Genomic DNA, 23157 nt, shown 5'->3' with positions numbered 1-23157 from the left:
TAGAAGAACAATGAAAGCTACACGACCAAAGCATCCAGCTTAAACAACAAAACTCCACCAAAATCGTGCGTTTTTAGTGAAATACTTGTAGGTCATTCACTTCCTAGAATGCTAATTAACTGATATGTTTAAAATTTCTCATATAACTTGTGATAAATTTCAATTAAAACTAGTTTTAAAGGAATATTTATCCCACAATAGGACAAAACGGCTGTCCAGTGCTTCCAGGTTTTCAATGGTGGTCTGGCCTCAAATGAATCATGATCTCAACTATTAAAATTACTATAATAACTACGAAAACCCCTTCTGATATTAATCAACATATGCTCACTAGTGACTGGCTTCAAGAGATATTTCTTGAAGTTCTAGTAAGATGCAGTGACCAGTGGAGTTTAACCTGGTCTGTTGTGAGATAGTAACTCACTGATGATATTGGTGGATGTGTCGCTCAATTTCGTGGATAAGTTGAATTTAGACATCAATATCGTTGGATGCCGACCGGCTCCGTGGTCTAGCAGTTAAGCGCGAGACCGATAGGTCCTGGGTTCGAATCTGGCGAGGCGGGATCGTGGATAAACGAATACTTTCGTAGAACCTAGTGGTCTATATGACAAAGTACAGAACACATATGAAATAAGAATGTATGGTCAAAGGATCCTGTAACTGAAATTTATGACTAATCGAAAACTAACAGTCCTATTTATTTATTTATTCGAACACAAAAATGTTGGTACAAAGGGGCACCGAATACATTTGATCTATGTGTTGACTGTGGGACTGCCCGGGTGCCCAGACCGAAGCAAGTGGTTTTCTTAGGGGGCTACACCCGAATCATTCGAACTAAAGGTTTGATCCACAAGACAGTTGAGCAACATTATGAGATGCAGTCCAATCCTCAGCAATTGGTTCATAAGCCATTTGTTCCTTCAGTATACTGGAGCCCATGTTCACAACTGGTTTGGAATCAGGGTTTTCTAACAGCCCGGTTAAAGAACCGGACATTCACCTTTCGTCCTCTCAATTTCGTGAAAAAACACCCCCCGTTTCAAGATAGCAATGAGTAGGACTTCTCGGACAGTGGCTGTATATGCATATCTATGTGACAGGATTTCGAGAGGGAGAGCTGACTCTTCCAATCCTCAGCTGTACCAGGTAAATGTAATCATAAACTAAGAAATTCTTCCAGTTTTAATATACGACAAATGTACATTATTTGAATACTTGAATAATCAAGAAACATCTTTTAATTTGGTTAAACTTTCAACAATTGAAGTCATTATGATCAGATTTGTTAAATTAACCATTAGTCATTTAGAAATATTATAGTTATTCCTGGAAGTTTGCCAAAAACTTAATACTTCATTTATTAACTAATACCAACTAATATCAGAAGGGGGTTTTGTGGAGATTTTAAAAATTTCACTGATTGAAATCATGAGTCAATTGAAGCTAGACCACCATGAAAAAACTGGAAGCACTGGACGGCTGTTTCGTTCTAGTATGGGACTCCTCAGCAGTGCCCACCCACGATCCCGCACCCGGCGAGATTCGAACCCAGGACCTTGACCAACTAGACCACTGAGCCGACATCCAATATTATAGTTATTCCTGAAAGTCGGCCAAAAATTTAATACTTCCTTTATGAATTAGTATAAACTAAGCTAGATTTTAATAATGTAGTTCACATACAAACAAAACACATATTTCTAACCAATCAACAGAATGTACGTGTAATATATAGTTTCAAGGTCAATGTGCGTAGACTTCCGCTGACTTTAAATAAATAATAACTGGGTCCATATTTTATTGATTTGACCTTAAACGGTTATTTAGATAAAGTGATCTATGATGGTGTATTTTCTACTAGTCTGAATATCTAAATTCCATATAAATCGTGTTATAATGTGTGCTATTGATGTTGTAGTCTGATTGGGATTACCAATTGTAGCGTGGCGTCGAGTTGAGATTAACTGTGAACACCGCTACCAAGAAACACGTGCCAGATAAATCAGAAGGCGAGGGTTGGACGTAACCAAATAGATCCATAAAATCCCCAAGAAGCCAAATATCAGAAGGCAATTAATGGACCAAGTCGATGTTTATTTGCTGGCGATCTCGTGGCATCGAAAGGATACCGAGATCGTGCCAGGATACAACCTTGGTTACAGAACGTAACCGAATCCGCGCGAAGTTACAATCAAAGTGTAAGTAAAAGAATGGAAGCACAAAATAGCTGTCATTAGCACAGTCAAACAAAAGCACGTTAAAACAAACACTGGTACAGTTGGTTATAATAATAATTGTTTTTATTAAACCAGTCGTGTTCTCGTGATAAATGTGAGTCACTACAATGTTAACACAGATAAGTAATATCCCGAGCTCCCAATTTCGGGGAAGCCGCTATAGTGGATTTTGGGGAAATGGCACAAAAACCCCAACATTTCCTCAGACCTGGGCAAATTTCCCAATATTTCCCCAAAATTCCCCTTTGACCTTGGTCAAGGTCACTTGACTTTGAGGATTTCGCCAAACTTTCCCCAGAATTCCCCAAATTTCCCCAAACATTGGTGAAAGTTATTTGACTTCAGAAGTTTCCTCAAAATACCCCAAACTTGGGAGCTCGGGATGTATCATCAATCAAAAGTGATGTAGCGGTAAATAAATCCCCAAAATAAATAGCTCTGTAAGTTTTCGACATTGGATGCTGACCGCATTAGTTTTAATGGACTCACATAGCTGAAGGTGCTCGGTCATGCATTCGCACCAGATCACGAGTGGGAACGCCGTGCTTAACATCTACTGCAATCGCTAGCCAGATTAGATCAGACGATTCTCGATATATTGATAGTCATCAAATATATCTTCCAATCTCCTCGATTCTGTCTTTTGATTTCTCTTGGTGGGTACGAGTTATATTAGAAGTTGTTACTGATTAAAGCGTTGTCAATCACTGAATACCTGTGCCATCTTCAGTGAAATGTCTGACGATAGAAGGTTAAGAATGTCTAAAGAAGGAGAACGAGAACAAAGAATGATTGATATGAAAACGAAGGAATAATGAAGTTTGAGATGATTGATTGACATTTTGCAAATGATATATTTACTTTATGGTTATCATATTTTACTAAGCGATCCTATAATTGTGCATTCAAGTACATTTGATTGTCCCCGTGTGTGATCTCGTTCATTACAGTAGTAGTAGCAGCACTCATAATACTAATGGTATGGTGTATGCTACTGATATTGACAGATATAAGAAGTATGTATCATTAATCGAAAGTGAAATGTCTGGTGGTAGAACGTTGAGAAAATCGAAGAGGAGAGAACCAAAAGAAATAAAACGAGACAATTCACTGATAAATAATAATTCGGATGAAATAACATGGATTGGTACTGCAGTGTTACCATATTGCCATGGTACAACAGAAGAACTTCAAAAAATCTTAAAACAACACAGAATTAAGGTATATTACAAAACAACGAACACATTTCGAAATACTTTCGTTTACTTACAAGAAAAACTCTCCTTTATGTCAACAGTGAACTGTGTCTTCAAATTACGATGAGTTGATTATGATGGCTTCTATACTGGAGAGTCATTTCGTGAAATCTTGACTCGAGCTAATGAACATCTTAGGTACACAAAGTAATCACCTAATAATCCTGTAGAACTGGATAGACTTCAGAGATGTCAGCAATAGCAGTTCACGACATTTTCAACAACCACCAAATCAATATCAAAAACATCAAAATATTACCAAAACGCTTTTCGAACTACAAAGAAATGAGAGTAGCTGAAGCATTCCATATAATGTTTAATCCTACCGCTCTCAATAGAAAAGAAGGCCTCACTATCCATCCTTCTTGGACTATCTATCCTAGCCACCTAGTCTGATGTTATTCACATTTCACACAATTATCTTACATACAAATTAAACTCTATCTTTTCTAGCCATAAAGGTCACACATGTTTTTCATCCCTGACTCTGCACACATACACACAAATTAACATACATGTCGCTAATAAATCATCATGACCGAAATGACATGACATTGATTCATTCAGACCTGATTTTTTTAATGGTCGCATATTATATTCTCGCGTTGTTCCCTAGTACTATTTCAACGTGGATTAATTTTGATTTGATCATTTATTCTCTGAAGAAGTGTCTTAAACTGGGTGACGAAACGTCAGAAGATCTAATTTTTCTACTCATTTGGATATTACAAATATAATAATTTATTTATGATCTTATACACATCGATAAAACGTCCCATTCGACGCTTCAATAACTGAAAGATAGTTTTGGAAACTAAAAAAGAATGTCCACGTTCTGAGTGAATATTAGACGGATGAATAATTGTATAATCTCAGATTGCAGACTCTACAAATCAAATTTAAGGTTAATCTCACTCAAATAATGACTTATCCTTGTGATTGCTTTACGACTCAGGTGTAAACGACATAAAATGTGATACGAGATCGGATGTACTTCCGTGATTGCAGTAGCAATCTCTAGTGAGTCATCCGTGACAGTACCAACAAACACTCGATTGTCAGTTGAGCGCCTGAAGAATGACAGAAATCATAACAGCACAACCGAAGTTTCACGACTTATAAAGGATAAGTAAACAGATATTGCCATTGAATTCATGTCCAAATACAAAATCTGATACAAAGCCAAGTTTTCGTTATTCGTTTTGCAGGTCCCGTCAAAACTTACAGGATCCAGGAAACGACCTATTGAATTTATATAATCGGTAGTTGAGGAGGAAAAATACTGAGGATCATTTTTTCTTCGACCTAAAACACACAAAACTCACCAAGTGATGCGATGTGAGATATAAGTTTGGTATAATCAACTACCACTCACAACATTAATAGGCACATTGATTACCTTGGAGATTGGCCTGAGAAAATAATTTATGACTCATGTTAAAAAAATCTTTCAGTCTCAGGCATTTTACGTAAGATTGGCACACAAAGTGCGAAATATTGAAAGCCCCTGTCCTCGAAATCAGAAGCGTTTGGACGGTTTCGAACTCTACGTCAGTTAATCTGCACATCCATGAATTATTATCGTACCTCAGACAATTACATCCATGTTTATGGTGCACATTCACCCAAATAACAATCCAGTAATATTCAGTAAACTTAAAATAGATGAAAGCCGGATATTGGGTGTTTATAATAGCCCTTCGGGAGAAAGATAAAAACACTGGTCAACCCTCTTCGTCTAATAGACTGTGCGGATCCACTGGGTGTTCTACCACCATTTCTCCAACATATAAATTTTATGTATGGCTTCTGATTCTTATAGAAATAAGAATCATGAACCGCATAAGCACAGTATGTTCCCTTTTCATAATCTCTGATAGCACTCTCTAACGCGCTTAGGAACATGTTATCGATGTCCATGACAGGGTTCGAAACAATGCAGCTAGTAATTTGTAAGTTGTTTACGTTCATAGATTGGAGGAAAAGAGATCACTGGAGAAATATACTACCTTCCAGAAAATAAGGACTGGTAAAAACCTTTGTAACTTTGATCATTTTTATTAGACAAAACGGTACAAAAAAATGTTGATTAAAAAATACAAAAATTACCTTGCTTTCAATGATGCTCAATGAATCTTGACTGACATACCTATCCACATACAAAAATGGTCGAGATTAGCTTAACTACTGAATATACCATTAAGTACTGTAATTTTAAATACAAAAAGATAAGACGGGAGATAAATGAAATTAATATCAAAAGACGGTTTTGTGGAGATTTTAGTAATATAATAATTGAATTCATGAGTCAGTTAAAGCTGAACCACCATGGAAACCTGAAAGCACTGGACGGCCTCTTCTTCCTAGTATAGGAATCCTCAGCAGTGCGCATCCACGATCTCGCCCACAGGATTATGACCCACTACCTAGTGGTCTCACGCGCCATGCAATGTTTCCAGAATCAGAATTCCGAAAACAAAATAATCGTTTGAAAAATTTGGTTCACACAATAGAAGATGACACTGGTTGAGACATAAGTTACTCCGGAATCATGGAACACAACAGTCATTATTATATATAGATAACATATTGCGTATATTCATACGAAACACAAAATACCGAGGGATTCATAAACATTCTGAGTCGACGAAATAAAATGCCCAAACTGTGACGGAATGTACATGGGACAAATGTCTCGAGATACTAAGGTTAGAACAAATGAACATCTTAGAGCATCCATTTGACCACTGAGAAATCCAAAAGACATTAACACCGTTGGATGTCGACTCAGAGTTCTAGAGGTTAAGAATTCGCGTGTGAGATCAATAGGTCCTAGGTTCGAATCCTACAGGCGGGATTACAGATGAGCACTGCCAAGAAGTCTCATACTAAGAAGAAAGAGCCGTTCGGTGCTTCCAGGTTTTCCATGATGGTCTAGCTTTAATTGACTAGTGAATGCAACTATTACATATTTTAAAAAATCTTTTAAAAATCTCCGACCACATGTTCACACATAACATCAGGCCAAAAAATTAAACTTTGATAACACTCAAATCATTCAGGGAAGTTTAAAAATCGAAAAGATTTCTCATAGAAGCAAATAACTCATATAAAATTGCATTCACACTATTTGATCAGGAATGTAGGGTTAAGAAAATATTCTGACTTCTAACTTCTAACACCGTCCCTCTTCATCATACCAACATAGTTAACACTCAACAAAACATGATTATTTCATACTGAAGAATTTTAACTTAGTTTGTAGTGTCCAGCATCATATCACTCTCTCATGAGTAATTTTATCTTTCAAACAAACTAAGTCATTCATTCTTCTTGAGTCATATTTTGACCTTGCCGTTCTTTCGTTTCTAATGTTGATACGTGTGTATCGCTTTCCATATATAGATCACATATATTTAGTTTATTTTTGTTTGGCTAGAAATAGTAAGTCACACTTTATCAAGGTGAGTTTTCACGGTTGCCTTCATCGTTTCTTCTTAGTTTTCTTGTTTTTCATTCTAATTTTTGTTTGAGTTAATGAATCCCTGAAATAAACACATTTTAATCAATCAGGCTTTTTATTACCGTCATCGCTCAAACAGGGGGGGGGCGGGGTGGAGCCTAGATGTCATATAAAGAATCAATAAGAAGATTTATGTACATGGCATATTAGTTCGATCGCTCAACTTTAAGCCAGATCAACGGTTCACTAAAAATTACCATATATAAGTTGAGGTTTTTGGAAATTCTGGTGTGCTACAACTTTGTAAGTATATGGTTACGAAGATTGTTGAGTTTTAATAAACTCATTAAATGATCAATGTTAGACCGCCACTGAAAACTGATCAACCGTCTATCCATGATATAAGAATACTCAACAGTGAGCATCCATGGTCTCGCAACCAGGAATCTAATCTAATCCTAATTAACATTATCAAGATACTTAATACACAGAATTGTAATTGATATAAATTTCTGCATATGTAGCCACTAAGAATAGAAGATACTCGGAACTTACTAATATTTGACCGCAGATGCCATAGAAATATTGCTCACATCTGATGGGATCACTGGGTAAGTAATAGTGAGGTTAAACGTAGGGTATAAGGGAATGATGGCAAATCAGTTGATGAGGTTGTGAATCTTCGTCAACTGAGATAGTTGGGTTACTTGATACGTACGCCTGAACACCGATTACCACGACGCTCAATGCTGTCTAATGTTAGAGATGGTTGGAAGAAAGTTAGGGGAGGCCAAACCAAAACGTGGCATCAGGGCTTGAAGTCACTAACTTTTAATCTGAGTCATGTTGGTAGATGCAGACCACTTGGTCGGGGTCCATGCGACTATCGTAACCAATGGTTGGAGACTGGGTGTCATAGTTCACAATCAATCACAATGGCGTAGGTGTATACACTCTCTGTCTTACCTTAAACTATGCGATTAAAGCTGCTTTATCTTTTTTCTACCAAATAATTCTTTCTATCTGTACTATATCCTTATACACAATCCTTCTTTTATATATTAATACCGTTGAAGCAACCACTTCTATGAATCCAGTGTTCATCTTGTTGTGCTAATGGGATATAGCAACTTGGACAGATGCATATATGAACTTTGACCTACGTTGTAGCTGACTGACCGACCGACTGAATATGTAGAAGCGAAAGCGATGGGTAGATTATGATTTCTGTGTACAAAACAAAACAAAAAGATTCATGAATTTATTCACTTCCTTTAGAGTATATCTGTAATGTGTGCTACTGATGTCGACACATATAAGTAGTATATATCTTCAATCAAAAGTGAAATACTTGGAGGCAGAAGGTTAAGAAGATCAAAGAAAGTAAAAGATAACAAAGAATGAGTGATGTGGAAACAAAAGAACAGTCAAGTCTGAGAAAATTGATTGACATTTTGCAAATGAAGTATTGATTGTATGGTTCCCAGATTTTATAAAAAACGAACACAGCGAAAACGATGAAATAGTAAGGTATCATAATTCAATCTAATCTGAAATAAAAAAAGAACAGAGGCTGCATTGTACCAAGACAAAATTATGCTAAAGAAATAAACGTTTTCCATCTTTCAGGCCCCCAAATGCCCTGGTACGGCAGAGAGTGGGGGGAGTCAGCTCTCTTTCTCGACATGCTCTCACATGGCCACGCGTATATAGTCTCTGCCAGAGAAGTCCTACTTATTGCCTTCTCATGGCGGAAGTGTTGTTTATCAAATTGAGAGGATGAAAAGCGAATATCCAACGCTTTAACCGACCCAGTGGATATGGAGGATCCACCAAGGGGAGTTGGAAAACCTTGATTCCGAACCAAAAGTACGTATAGGCTCCAGTATCCTGAAAGAACAAATAGCGTGTTAATTAATCATTGGTCACCGGCTATCATGGGACTGCATCTCCTGACGTTGCTCCATTGCTTTGTGGATCAGACCTTTAGGTTTAGGGTTCCGGGTGTGGCCTCCTAAGGAAACCATCTGCTTCGGTTCCGGCACCCGGGCAGTACCACAGCCCTAACACAAATCAAGTGACTTATGTAGCGCATATGTAATCGGTGCCCCTTTGTACAATTATTTATGTGTTCAAGTTAATAAATGAATAAATAAATAAATAAATATGGTGCAAATGATAATTCGAAATGATAATATAAGACTAGATACACAAATCGTAAACGAAAATAGAAGGAAAATACAAAAGTGGGATGGTCAAAACTTAAAAAACAGTCTCATAATGGAACGATTTATCCGTTCAGTGCTTGTATGTTTTTAGTGTTGGCCTAGCTAAGGTCAGTTTGTGATTTAAACTATGAAAGTCCTAAATTATCCGTAAATTCTTCCATACCAGTAATAATCATGACACGACTCATGTAGTTCTCAGTATGGGGTTGTGGAGATTATTAAGTTATTGATTGAGATCAAGAACCAATTGATATTAGACTGCCATCGAAAACCTGGAAGTACTGGATGGCCGTTTCGTACTATTGTGAGACTCTTTAGAAGTGCGCATCCACATGCCCGCTCTCGGGATTCGAACGCAGGGCCTTCAGTCTCTCGCGTAGTTCTATTAAGAAATATTGACTAGTGGAGTTTAATGATATCGGTTATGAGACAGTTATCCACCGAAGATAATAGGTGAGCATTGTATGAGTTATACATTGACACTATTGGATGTCGGTTAAGTAATCTACATCATAAGCATTCGCTCATGGGACCGAATGGCTTATATTAGATTCCCAATTGATAGTGGATAATGAATGTTCACTGTTGAATAGTCCTATACTATTAAGAAACAGTTAACTAGTCCTCTCTAGTTTCTGATAATAGTCTAGCTGAGCTGAGTTCGTCTTTTAAATTATTAAAATAAATAAATGAATAATAAACAAACAATGGAATTTCTAATTATGGTCTAATTATGGTTTTGTTATCTCAGTAATCCATGTTATTTTGTTGTACGATCGTATGATCATATGATCAACATATTCAAAGAAACAAAATCAAACAATCATCTAAGTTCTTTGTGAATGCTTATTCATAACTATATACGATGCCAAATGAAGTTATCTTTATAGTTGGCAACATAATTCATGTGCTTGTATGAACTATTGAGGCAACTATTCAATTCATTGTATAAAATAGGTATGTATTTGTTATGAGTACATCATAAACATTCATTAATTAAAGTGACCTTAAGACAAAATTACCTACTTAATAAAGTCAAATCAATGTTATAAATTGGAGCATCAGAACCGACAAACGTAAATATGTGGAAGATTTAGCAACGACGGCGGAAAAGGCTGCAAGAGAAGGAAACATGAGACAATTGTATGACACGACAAAGAAACTCTCTGGAAATCGCCGCAAACCAGAACGACCAGTGAAAAGCAAGGAAGGCGAGGTAATCACCAACATTGAAGAGCAACAAAACAGGTGGGTAGAACACTTCAAAGAACTCTTGAATCGACCAGCCCCACTGAACCCACCCAACATCGAAGCAGCACACACGGACCTCCCAATCAATGTTGGCCCACCAACAATTGAAGAAATCAGCATGGCCATCAGACAAATCAAGAGTGGCAAAGCAGCAGGACCGGACAACATCCCAGCAGAGGCACTAAAAGCAGACGTAGCGGCAACTGCAAGGATACTCCACATTCTCTTCAATAAGATTTGGGATGAGGAACAAGTACCAACAGACTGGAAAGAAGGACTTCTGATCAAAATACCGAAGAAAGGCGATCTCAGCAAGTGTGATAACTACAGGGGCATCACTCTTCTCTCAATACCGGGAAAAGTCTTCAACAGGGTATTGTTAAACAGGATGAAGGACTGCGTAGACGCCCAACTTCGTGACCAACAGGCAGGATTCCGTAAGGATAGATCGTGTACAGACCAAATCGCAACTCTACGGATCATTGTGGAACAATCAATTGAATGGAATTCATCACTCTACATCAACTTCATTGACTACGAAAAGGCATTTGAGAGCGTGGACAGAACAACACTATGGAAACTTCTTCGACACTACGGCGTGCCTCAGAAGATAGTCAATATCATGCAGAACTCATATGATGGATTACACTGCAAAATCGTGCATGGAGGACAGTTGACAAAGTCGTTCAAAGTGAAGACCGGTGTTAGGCAAGGTTGCTTACTCTCACCCTTTCTCCTTCTCCTGGTGATCGACTGGATCATGAAGACGTCAACGTCTGAAGGAAAGCGCGGGATACAATGGACATCTAAGATGCAGTTGGATGACCTAGACTTCACAGATGATCTGGCCCTTCTATCCCAAACGCAACAACAGATGCAGGAGAAGACGAACAGTGTGGCAGCAGCCTCAGCAGCAATAGGTCTCAATATACACAAAGGGAAAAGCAGGATTCTCCGATACAACACAGAATGCACCAATCCAATCACAATTGACGGAGAAGATTTGGAAGATGTAAAAACCTTTACATATTTGGGCAGCATCATTGATGAACAGGGTGGATCTGATGCAGATGTGAAGGCGCGGATCGGCAAAGCAAGAGCAGCATATTTACAACTGAGGAACATCTGGAACTCAAAGCAACTGTCAACCAACACCCAGGTCAGGATTCTCAATACAAATGTCAAGACAGTTCTACTGTATGGGGCAGAAACCTGGAGAACTACAAAAGCCATCATCCAGAAAATACAGGTGTTTATTAACAATTGTCTACGCAAAATACTTCAGATCCATTGGTCTGACACAATTAGCAACAACGTACTGTGGGAGAGAACAAACCAGATCCCAGTGGAGGAAGAAATCAGGGAGAAGCGCTGGAAGTGGATAGGACACACATTGCGGAAAGCACCCAACTGCGTCACAAGACAAGCCCTCACATGGAATCCTGAAGGTCAAAGGAAAAGAGGAAGACCAAAGAACACATTACGCCGGGAAATGGAGATAGACATGAGAAAAATGAACAAGAATTGGATGGAACTAGAAAAGAAGGCCCAGGACAGAGTGGGTTGGAGAATGCTGGTCAGCGGCCTATGCTCCATTGGGAGTAACAGGCGTAAGTAAGTAATGTTGTTATAAATTAGTATGAACAATTAAGAAGTTATTGTTAGTAAGTAGAGTTAGAGTTATCATCATTATCAGCTGATAATATCTATCATGTTAACATGCTATTTAATGAACTTTGTACCGAAATCGATACAGTTCATCGGTTCATCCATAAATTATGATCTCGTCCACATTTCATTACTTAATTACTTACTTACGCCTGTTACTCCTCGTGGAGGAGTATAGGCCTCATACCAGCATTCTCCATCTAACTCTATCCTGGAAAATCTTTTCCAGTTTCTATTCATCCTTTTGATTTCTGATTTCATTTCTCGACGTAATGTATTCTTCGACCTTCCTCTTTTCCAATTCCCTTCAGGATTCCAAGTTATCACTTGACTCGTGATGCAGTTTGGTGATTTCCTCAATGTATGTCCTATTCACTTCTAATGTCTTTTCCTAATTTCCTCTTCAGTTGGAAGTTGATTTTCTCTCCCTCACAGTGGGATGTTGTTTATGGTATCCGGCCAACGGATATTACTAGTATAGAGGTTGTGGAGATTATTAAGTTTTTGATTGAGATCATGAACCGATTGATGTTAGACCATCACAATTGAAAACCTGGAAGCACTGGACGGCCGTTTCGTCCTATTGTGGGACTCCTCAGAACTGCGTATCCAGGTTTTCAATTGTGATGGTCTAACATCAAACGGTTCATGATCTCAATCAAAAACTTAATAATCTCCACAACCCCTATACTAGTAATCAACATGTGCTCACTAAAGACTAGCTTCGTGAGGGAATTCTCGGAGTTCTAGTGAGAAGCCGTGACCGGTGGAGCTAATCCTTGTCGGGTAGAGACAGGTATCTACCTCAGTACAACGGAAGTTGGTCGCGCAATTTCGTGGATTGGTTGATGTTAGAAACTATCACTATTGGATGCCGGCTCAGTGGTCCAGTTGGTTAAGCGTTCGCGCGCGAGGCCGAAGGCCCTGGGTTCGAATCCCGCTCGCGGGATCGTGGGTGCGCACTGCTGAGGAGTCCCGCAATAGGACGAAATGGCCGTCCAAAGCTTCCAGGTTTTCAATTGTGATGGTCTAACATCAATCGGTCCATGATCTTAATCAACGGATATTAAGTGTCTTGCGTAGACAGCCATCTAACTCCGTCTGTAGCTCTTCTGGAGTTACTGCCGGTTCCAAGCCCGGGTAAAGGAGGAGGGTTGGGCATGGGGTTAGCGTCCCCATCCCGTAGAAAACTAACCCGCTAAAAAACGCTTACCAGAAAAAATAATTCAAACCAATTTAACTCTGCCCTGGGAGTTAGAAGGTCTTCATTTAAAAGAATTATGACGCTTAATGGTAAAAGCCGAGTTCCTTCGGAAGCCACGAGGCCGATGCCCCTTCTAACAACCAGAGCAACAATTTTTATAGGTACATGGAACGTTCGAACAATGTGGGAAACCGGGAAGACCAGTCAAATAACAACGGAAATGAGGAGATACAACTTGGCAGTACTTGGAATCAGCGAAACCCACTGGACCCAAGCTGGACAGAAAAGGCTAGCTACGGGAGAGATGCTGCTATACTCCGGTCACGAAGAGGAAAATGCTCCACACACTCAGGTAGTCGCTCTAATACTGTCCAAAGTAGCACGAAATGCACTTGTGTGATGGGAGTCTTACGGATCCAGAATCATCAAAGCATCATTCAAAACAAAGAAGGAGGAGATCACAATGAATATTATTCAATGTTATGCACCCACCAATGATAGAAACGACGACATTAAAGATCAATTCTACGAGCGGCTGCAGTCAATCATAGAGAGATGCCCAAGAAAGGACCTCACCATTCTGATGGGAGATCTAAATGCCAAGGTCGGAATAGACAACACTGGATATGAAGATATCATGGGGCGACATGGACTGGGGGAAAGAAACGAAAATGGAGAAAGATTTGCAAATTTGTGTGCATTCAACAAATTGGTCATAGGAGGCACAATATTTACACACAAGCGTATACACAAGGCTACATGGATCTCACCGGACCACACTACAGAGAACCAGATAGATCATATTTGCATCAACAAAAAATTCCGAAGGACAATGGAAGATGTGAGAATCAGGAGAGGAGCTGACGTAGCTTCAGATCACCACCTAGTTGTAGCCAATTTAAAACTGAAGCTGAAAAAGAACTGGACAAGCGGACAAACAGCACTAAAAATGTTCAATACAGCCTTCTTTCGAGATACAAACAAAATCAACGAATTCAAGATAGCTCTCAACAACAGATTGCAAGCATTACAGAATCTACTGAAGGAAGAAGAAATTACTATGGAGGACAACTGGGAAGGTATCAAAGAAGCATTAACTCCAACGTGTCAAGAGGTTCTGGGCCTAAAGAAGCATCATCATAAGGAATGGATCTTTATAGAAACACTGGACGAGATCAAAGAAAGGAAGAACAAGAAGACAGCAATTAAAAACAGCCGGACACGAACAGAGAAAGTCCAAGCACAAGCTGAATACATAGAAGCAAACAAGCATTAGAGCCGACAAGAAGAAGTACGTGGATGAACTAGCAACGACGGCGGAAAAAGCTGCTAGAGAAGGAAATATGAAACAGCTTTAAGATACAACGAGGAAACTAGCAGGGAAATACAGTAAACCAGAGAGACCGGTCAAAGACAAAGAAGGCAAGCCAATCACTGAAATTCAACAACAGCGGAACAGATGGGTGGAATACTTCGAGGAACTCCTGAATAGGCCAGCTCCAATGAATCCACCGGACATCGAGGCAGCACACACAGATCTTCCTATAGATGTCAACCCACCAACGACGGAGGAAATTAGAGTGGCCATCAGACAAATCAAGAGCGGGAAAGCAGCAGGACCCGACAACATACCAGCTGAAGCACTGAAACCAGACATCGAAGTGACCACAAGCATGCTTTATCTTCTATTCAAAAGGATTTGGGAGGAGGAACAAGTGCCGACGGACTGGAAAGAAGGACACCTCGTCAAGGTTCCAAAGAAAGGAGATCTGAGCAAATGTGAAAACTACAGAGGCATTACACTACTGTGAATACCAGGGAAAGTCTTCAACAGAGTGTTGCTGAACCGGATGAAGGATGCAGTAGACGCCCAACTTCGAGATCAACAAGCTGGATTCCGTAAGGATCGGTCGTGCAAAGACCAAATTGCAACATTACGGATCATCGTCGAACAATCAGTTGAGTGGAACTCGTCACTATACATCAACTTCATTGATTATGAAAAGGCATTTAACAGTGTAGATAGGAGGACATTATGGAAACTTCTTCGACACTACGGAGTTCCTGAGAAGATTGTCAATATTATCCGGAACTCATACGACGGACTACAGTGCAAAGTAGTGCATGGAGGAAAGCTGATAGATACATTCCAAGTAAGGACCGGAGTCAGACAAGGCTGTTTACTCTCCTTCTTCCTTTTTCTTCTAGTGGTCGATTGGATTATGAAGACCTCGACATCTGAAGGAAAACACGGGATACAATGGACAGCTCAGAATCAATTAGAAGATTTGGACTTCGCAGATGACCTAGCCCTCCTATCGCGTACACACGAACAGATGCAGATGAAAACAGGCAATGTAGCAGCAGTCTCTGCATCAGTAGGCCTCAGTATACACAAAAGGAAAACCAAGGTCCTCAAATTCAAAGCGGAGAACAGCAATCCAATCACTCTTGATGGCGAAACTCTGGAAGATGTAGAATCCTTCACATACCTGGGAAGCACCATCGATGAACAAGGAGGTTCAGATGCAGACGTAAAGGCGAGGATTGGCAAAGCAAGGGCCGCATTCCTACAATTGAAGAACATATGGAACTCAAGACAACTTTCAGCCAATATCAAAGTGACAATCTTCAATACGAACGTCAAGGCAATTCTACTGTATGGAGCTGAAACTTGGAGAACTACAACAACCACAATCAAGAAGGTACAAGTATTTATAAATAGCTGTCTACGCAAGATACTCAACATCCATTGGCCGGATACCATCAGCAATAGCCTTCTGTGGGGGAGAACAAACCAACTTCCAGCTGAAGAGGAAATTAGGAAAAGACAATGGAAATGGATACGACATACATTACGCAAATCATCAAACTGCATCACGAGGCAAGCCCTAACTTGAACTCCTAAAGGGAAGCGGAAAAGAGGAAGGCCAAAGAACACATTACTTCGGATAGTAGAAGCAGATATGAAAAGGATGAATTACAACTGGAAGGAGCTGGAAAGGATTGCCCAGGACAGGGTTGGATGGAGAATGCTGGTGAGCGGCCTATGCTCCTTCACGAGGAGTGACAGGCGTAAGTAAGTAAGTAGGCAGCTATTTATGAATATTTGTATCTTTTTGATGATGGATGTAGTAGTTCTCTAAGTTTCAGCACCGTACAGTAGGACTGTTTCGACTTGCGTATTGAGAAGTCTGACTTTGATATTGATTGATAGTTGTTTTGAGTTCTATATGTTCTTCTTAGAAATATAGCAATCACATTAAAATTTCAGTTAATCCTAACAGTTTAAAAATGATACCATCGGTTATTGTTGTTTTAAGATGGATATCAATGCTAATAATTTGTTCAATAATTACCTTCGTAATAATAATATTCACTAATAATCATGAGTTATGACTTTAAATGGAAGACTGAACATGATTACTGTCAGAGATAATTTCACGACATATTAAATCTCTGTATATTTTGAACGAAGAAAAGGGTGTACCTAAACATATTAACGATATGTATCGCTAAGTCTTAAACAAACCACCATCTTTTTTCCCTTATAGTGTTCAGATCAAAGCAAGTGGTTTCCTTAGGGGGCCACACCCGAAGCCTTCGATCTAAAGGTCTGATCCACAAGGAAGTGGGGCAACGTTAGGAGATGTAGCCCAGTAATCAGCAATTGGTTCGTACGCCATTTGTTCCCACAGAATCCTGGAGCCTATGTGCATCACTGGTTCAGAGTGAGGGTTTTTCAACTCCCCTCGGTGGATCCTCTGGGTCCACCGACCCGGTTAAAGCACCGAACATTCTCACTTCGTCCTCACAATTTCGTAGAAGCACCACCAATACGAGAAGACAGTGGTTGTATATGCGTGTCCATGTGAGAGAATCTGGAGAGGGAGAGGTAATTCTCCCCACTCTCGACCGTACCAGAGCATTTAGATGAATGAGTGGGAAAATCACATTAGCTTTGATGTGAACCGAAATATAGTGTAGCGTAGTGATCACTGATTGTGTATAGAAATAAGAGACAATCTATTATAAAAATTATTTATTCGCAGATTTGATCTGTTCATGTTCCGAAATTACCAATCAAATCTATGTACTCACTACCTTATCGAGATGGAGGTGTTTTTACGAAATTGAGAGGACGAAAAGCAAATGGGTATGGAATATTCACCTAGGGGAGTTAGAATACTCTGATTTCAAATCATTGGTGCACATGATCTCTAAGATCATGAAAGAACAAATGACGTAATAATTAATCATTGGTCACCGGCTACCATAAGACTGCAGCTCCTGACGTTGCTCCACTTCTTTGTGAATCAGGCCTTTAGGTTGAGGGTTCAAGGGTGTGGCCTCCTAAGGAAACCATCTGCTTTGGTTTGGGCACCCGGGCAGTATCCCAGCCCACACATATATAAAACACACGAAATAAACAATACCATATAATGAGAATGACATTGAATTTCAGGGGAAACTTGATTATCATCTATCCAATAACTTGAAATTTCAACTCTTCACATCATTCTTGTTCATATAATTTCAAGCAAATCAAATCATTCTGGTAAATAACACTATAGAAATATGATTTTAAATGGAACTTATAATGAGACCATTCGAATGAATCACTAATGAATCACAATCTTGCTATGTCTTTAGATGCTAATCAATATCTTGTGCTAAGTTCATCAGACAGAATTCGGACTATGATAAGTCTATAATTTATAGACGATATTTGAAAGATATAATAGTGATCTTTAGAAACTATGACCAATGACTAGCGTTGAACCAGGGTTATATATAAGTGTGAGGAATTAGAGTCAAGGCTTAGAGTTAGGGTTTACATCAAGGTCTGAAATTACCTATAGTGCCTAGATACCTGCTTGTATTTTTGGATGTGGATTAGTAGGATGAATGCTTAACCAACCAAGCTTATAGCAACTCACGTACAATTCGATTAAGACCTTTTGTTAACTTATTTAGCGGACAGAGTCATACGTACTATAACAACTTATTGTACCTTTATTATTGTTGTGCTTGTATGAAATATGTATGCTTGAACGTTTGCTTACAGCCTACTCATATATTCATTCTGCTAGCTTTATTATTAACTGCTTAATTGACTCGATGGTTCATCCATTTCCTTATATCTATATCCATGTACATTCAAACACACATACTACTCTACTCTTTCGAGTCTCTGACTCAATCAGTTGCCTCTCTGCTTTGTGGTCTGAGTTATCTACCAATAAAACTGTAGTCGCTGCTTCTCTTTGCCTTTTGATTTCAAACACCGTTGAAGATTATATGGTGACGGTTACGAGGGTGAGTGGTTGACGAAGTACAGCCACTACAGAACTGGTAACCCCGACGTGCAAACAAGAAACGACTTTCGACGATACAATGAAATTTCGAAAATTCAACACACTCCGTCTCAATTTGGATTATCACATGGACTATAATCATAACTGTGGATTTATTATACTACTATTTTAATTACACGTACATTATTTCATAAACATTATTGGACGTGACGATAATAATAATAATAAATAACGATTATTCACGAATAGTTGATATACTGGTGCAATTTAGTAAGTCTGTTCTACGTTATAAATTGTACCATTTGTTATTATCATTGTTTTTGTCCATGCATTTTTCTTTATGACAGTTACATTATATTCGTGTGCCATTTAATTTTTCTATAAACATGTCTTCCGAAAACACTGTGCCAAGTTTACAGAAAACCCCGTTCGTGAGGTCTCTTAATCTTTCTGTCCCCACTTTTTTTGAAGTCACCGACCCAAAGCTTTCGTTTATTAGACTTGAAAATTATTTTATGGCTAATTTACAAAAAAATCAATTCGGCGTCGCAAGCAGACTCCTTCCAAATGAAGTAGCAGATAGCGTACAAGAGGCGTTAGCGAAACCTGACGCTGAAAAGCCATACGACGTGCTAAAGCAAGCAGTAATGAAAACTCTCTCTCTCTCTAAGTGACCAACAAGCTGTTGAACAGCTTCTTAACCAAGTACAGCTGGGGGATAGAACTCCATCACAGCTAAAAACGCATATAAAAAGTCTGCTGAGAGATAGGCAAATAGACAATAACCTGTTTTATCAACTGTGACTTCGCCGACTCCCGTCAAATGTACAGCAGATCCTAGCCGTCGGAGATACGGACGCCGATATAGATAACATAGAAAAAATAGCCGATAAAATATACGAAAGAACCAAGCAAACAAGCCCTCTGTTACACAGAGTGACGATAGATGATAGAATTAGTACTTTACAGAAAGAGGTAAATGTTTTGTGCCGCAAGCTCACAGAATTAACACAGAGCGAAATGCCACGAAGATCATCACGAGATCGCTCACGCGACAGAAACCCATCAGCTTCTAGACAACGCACAGCTCCCTTGATATGCTGGTATCACCAAATGTACGACTATAGGGCTAGGAAGTGTTTATAACCCTGTAGATTTAGCATAACAGGTAAGCGTTACCCACGATTGTCAATGGTGATGGCATCAACGAATATAATGCCTGCGAATAGTCGCCTGTTTTACATACAAGACCGAACAACAGGCGCGCAATTCCTAGTTGATACTGGACCGGAAATCAGCGTAGTACCTCCAGTAAGCGAGGAGAGAAGAAACGTTACTGCGTCACTAGTACTCAGAGCAGCGAACAAATCCGATATTAAGACATAAGGCAAACGGAAGTTGTCCTTAGATTTCGGACGAGGCGATTCGTACCGCTGGGACATTTTGTAATAGCTGATGTATCAGTGCCCATAATAGGCATCCATTTCCTATGTAACTTCGATCTGCTAGTAGACTTGCGGCGTCACAGACTTATAAATGGTAGTCACACCGCTTCGATAAGAGGAAAACTCACGGAAGCCGTTTCTATGAACCTAGTGAGAGATAAAATCCGCGGTGATCCATATAAATTGTTGTTAAAGGAATTTCCCGAACTCGTGAAAGTAACATACAATAAGGCGGATCTCAAGCATTCCATTCAGCACCATATCATAATGAATGGGCTACCAATTAATGCAATACCAAGAAGATCAGACACAAAAATACTAGCGATTGCAAAACAGGAATTCGACAAGTTGATGAAGGCGCTACTGTCTTCTCGAAGATTGACTTAGTTAGAGCATACTATTATATTCCTGTTGCTCCACAAGACATACCAAAGACAGCGGTAACGACCCCATTTGAGCTGTATGAATTTCTAAGCATACCTTTCGGACTGACTAACGCAGCGCAAACCTTTCGACGGTTTATCGACCAGGTCATCAGAGGTTTACCTGGAGTATACGCATATATCGATGATTTACTAGTAGCCAGAACCACTATGGATAAGCATGTACAACGGCTACGACAATTATTCATGCGACTGCGAGAACACGGCATTTCCATAAACATTGAGAAATGTGAATTTGGGAAGGAATCCTTACAGTTCTTAGGTCACGTTGTAACTTCTCAAGGCATTACACCAATAGCAACAGAAGTCCACACCATCAGAAATTATCCACTACCCGACTTATGGAAGAAATTACGACGATTTCTTTGGTTAGTAAATTATTATAGACAATTTATTCCGAATTGTGCGGCAATATTGCAACCATTAACGGATGCATCACGGGGACACGCCCGGACATTCCATTTATCACCAGAGGCGATACAAGCATTTGAGCACGCCGAAAAAGCACTAAACAAAGAAACGACACTAGCTAAACGAAAGAGCGAAACACCGTTAGATATCATGACAGATGCATCGAATGTGGCGGTAGAAGCCGTCTTACAACGGTTAGTAAACGGCACATAAGAACCGCTTTCATTCTTTTTCGAATAGACTGGATCCTACACAAACAAGATATATTACTTTCGGAAGAGAACTGCCAGCAATTAACTTAGCAACAAAACCTTTTCGACATATGGTGGAAGGTATAAATTTTTCTGTTTACACAGACCACAAATCACTTACGAAAGCATTAAGCGCAAAGCAAGACAATTATTTCCCTAGAGAGATCCGACAGCTAGACTTCAGTCCACAGTTCACGTCCGACATACGATACATTAAAGGACAAGAAAACGACGTAGCCGACGCACTGTCAAGAGCAAAGATAAACACGCTTATTGCAAATAGAATCGATTATAACGGTCTGGCAAAGCTACAAGAGAGAGACATTGAATTAAACAAGCTCAGATCCGATGATACGACATCATTAGTGTTCGAAGACGTGTAGTTCGGTAACACGAAAGTAATATGTGATACATCGACAGGCCGACCGCGACCATTTATCCCGAAATCATTGCGACTTAAGATATTTGAAAGCATGCACAATATATCACACCCGGGAATAAAAGCCACGATAAAGCTGATTAGTGAACGATTAGTATGGACAAACATGAATCACGATGTGGGTGATTGGACGCAAGCATGTATGAAGTGTCAAAAAGTCAAAATACATCGTCATACTAGCTCCGCAGTGGGTCCATTTTCTCACCCAGACACTAGATTTGAACATATACACATCGATATCGTAGGACCACTGCCTTTTTCGAATGGATACAATTATATCTTTCCACAATGGCCTGTAGCGATACCGATAAAAGACACCTCAGCCGAGTCAGTAGCCAAAGCCCTAGTTGAAAATCGGATTTCTTACTACGGCGTATCAGCGACAATCACAACTGATAGAGGAGCTCAATTCGAAAGTCGACTCTTTCAGCAGCTTACAGAACTCCTCGGTATTAAACGTATCCGAACAACATCTTACCATCCAATGGCAAACGGAATAGTCGAATGCCTGCATAGGCAATTGAAATCGTCTCTTACATCTGTCATGGTCAACAACGATTGGTCTAATAAGTTTCCTCTAGTAATGTTAGATCTAAGAGCAACAATTAAACAGGATATGGGATGTTGCCCAGCTGATTTGGTATATGGAACTACTCTACGTTTACCCGGAGGATTTTTCGCTTCAGGTAAGCGTTCCGACTGATGTAGCCAACTACGTGCAACGCCTCAAGAAGCTCATGAACGATTTAAAAATAACACCTTCCAGACCACAACAACGACGAGTGTTCATACCGCAAGAACTACATAACAGCACTCACGTATTCATCAGAAGAGATAATGTACAACCACCTTTGCAACCGAATCACGACGGTCCATTTAAAGTGATAGCGAGGACAGATAAAACACTTACCATAGAAAAAGCTGAGAAGATAGATGTAATCAGCATCGATTGAGTGAAATCAGATTTCATCGATAGCGATATTCAATCAACAAGTACAAACTCCCCGAAGATGGTCAAACCAACAAAACACGAGTCTCAAGAATCAACGATGCTAACGCAGCAAAAAAAACGGGACTCCGGTAACAACAAGATCTGGCTACAGAGTAAGACGGCCTCAACGCTATATTGCTACGATTTTCTATTGGTAATTTTCTACTATTTTAAATATTAATTATAACACTTCCACTTCATTGTATCCATATGGATAATTAAGTTCAACTGACTACTTGAGAGAGAACGCAAGAGTTAGCGAGAAAATATATTGGACCACTGAATGACATGAACAAATACTCATTCATACATATATACCAGTTTATCCTTAGGAAAGTGACTCATTGACCTTCAGTTCACTTCTGATTGTCATTGACGAACCTCTTGCCATTTCTGATTGGCCCTCTATTATCAATACTAATGACAATAAGTCACCATTTACGTGTATTACTTAAATGAAATCAAAAATTATTTAAATTCACTTGATGTTGTTTTACTTTTATCTTCCCATTGTTGTTTAGAACTGCAATTGATCAGTCTTTTGTT

The 23157-nt window shown here is 39.3% G+C and overlaps 2 protein-coding genes across 2 annotated transcripts; both read left to right on the top strand.

Annotated features, from left to right (window-relative positions):
• Positions 1–2486: 2486 nt before the first annotated feature.
• Positions 2487–6703, top strand: MS3_00000727 (uncharacterized protein). The gene has a single exon (XM_051208384.1). It carries the CDS (start codon positions 3225–3227, stop codon positions 3564–3566), a length of 342 nt encoding a protein of 113 aa, XP_051065097.1. The 5' UTR covers positions 2487–3224; the 3' UTR covers positions 3567–6703.
• Positions 6704–20648: 13945 nt separating this feature from the next.
• Positions 20649–22908, top strand: MS3_00000726 (uncharacterized protein). The gene has a single exon (XM_051208383.1). It carries the CDS (start codon positions 21655–21657, stop codon positions 22321–22323), a length of 669 nt encoding a protein of 222 aa, XP_051065096.1. The 5' UTR covers positions 20649–21654; the 3' UTR covers positions 22324–22908.
• Positions 22909–23157: the final 249 nt, after the last annotated feature.

The sequence above is a fragment of the Schistosoma haematobium genome, chromosome 5, assembly GCF_000699445.3.
Source record: "Schistosoma haematobium chromosome 5, whole genome shotgun sequence".
Taxonomy (NCBI): domain Eukaryota; kingdom Metazoa; phylum Platyhelminthes; class Trematoda; order Strigeidida; family Schistosomatidae; genus Schistosoma; species Schistosoma haematobium.
Note: the sequence above shows the minus strand (reverse complement) of the source record. Positions and strands in the feature narration are given on the sequence as shown.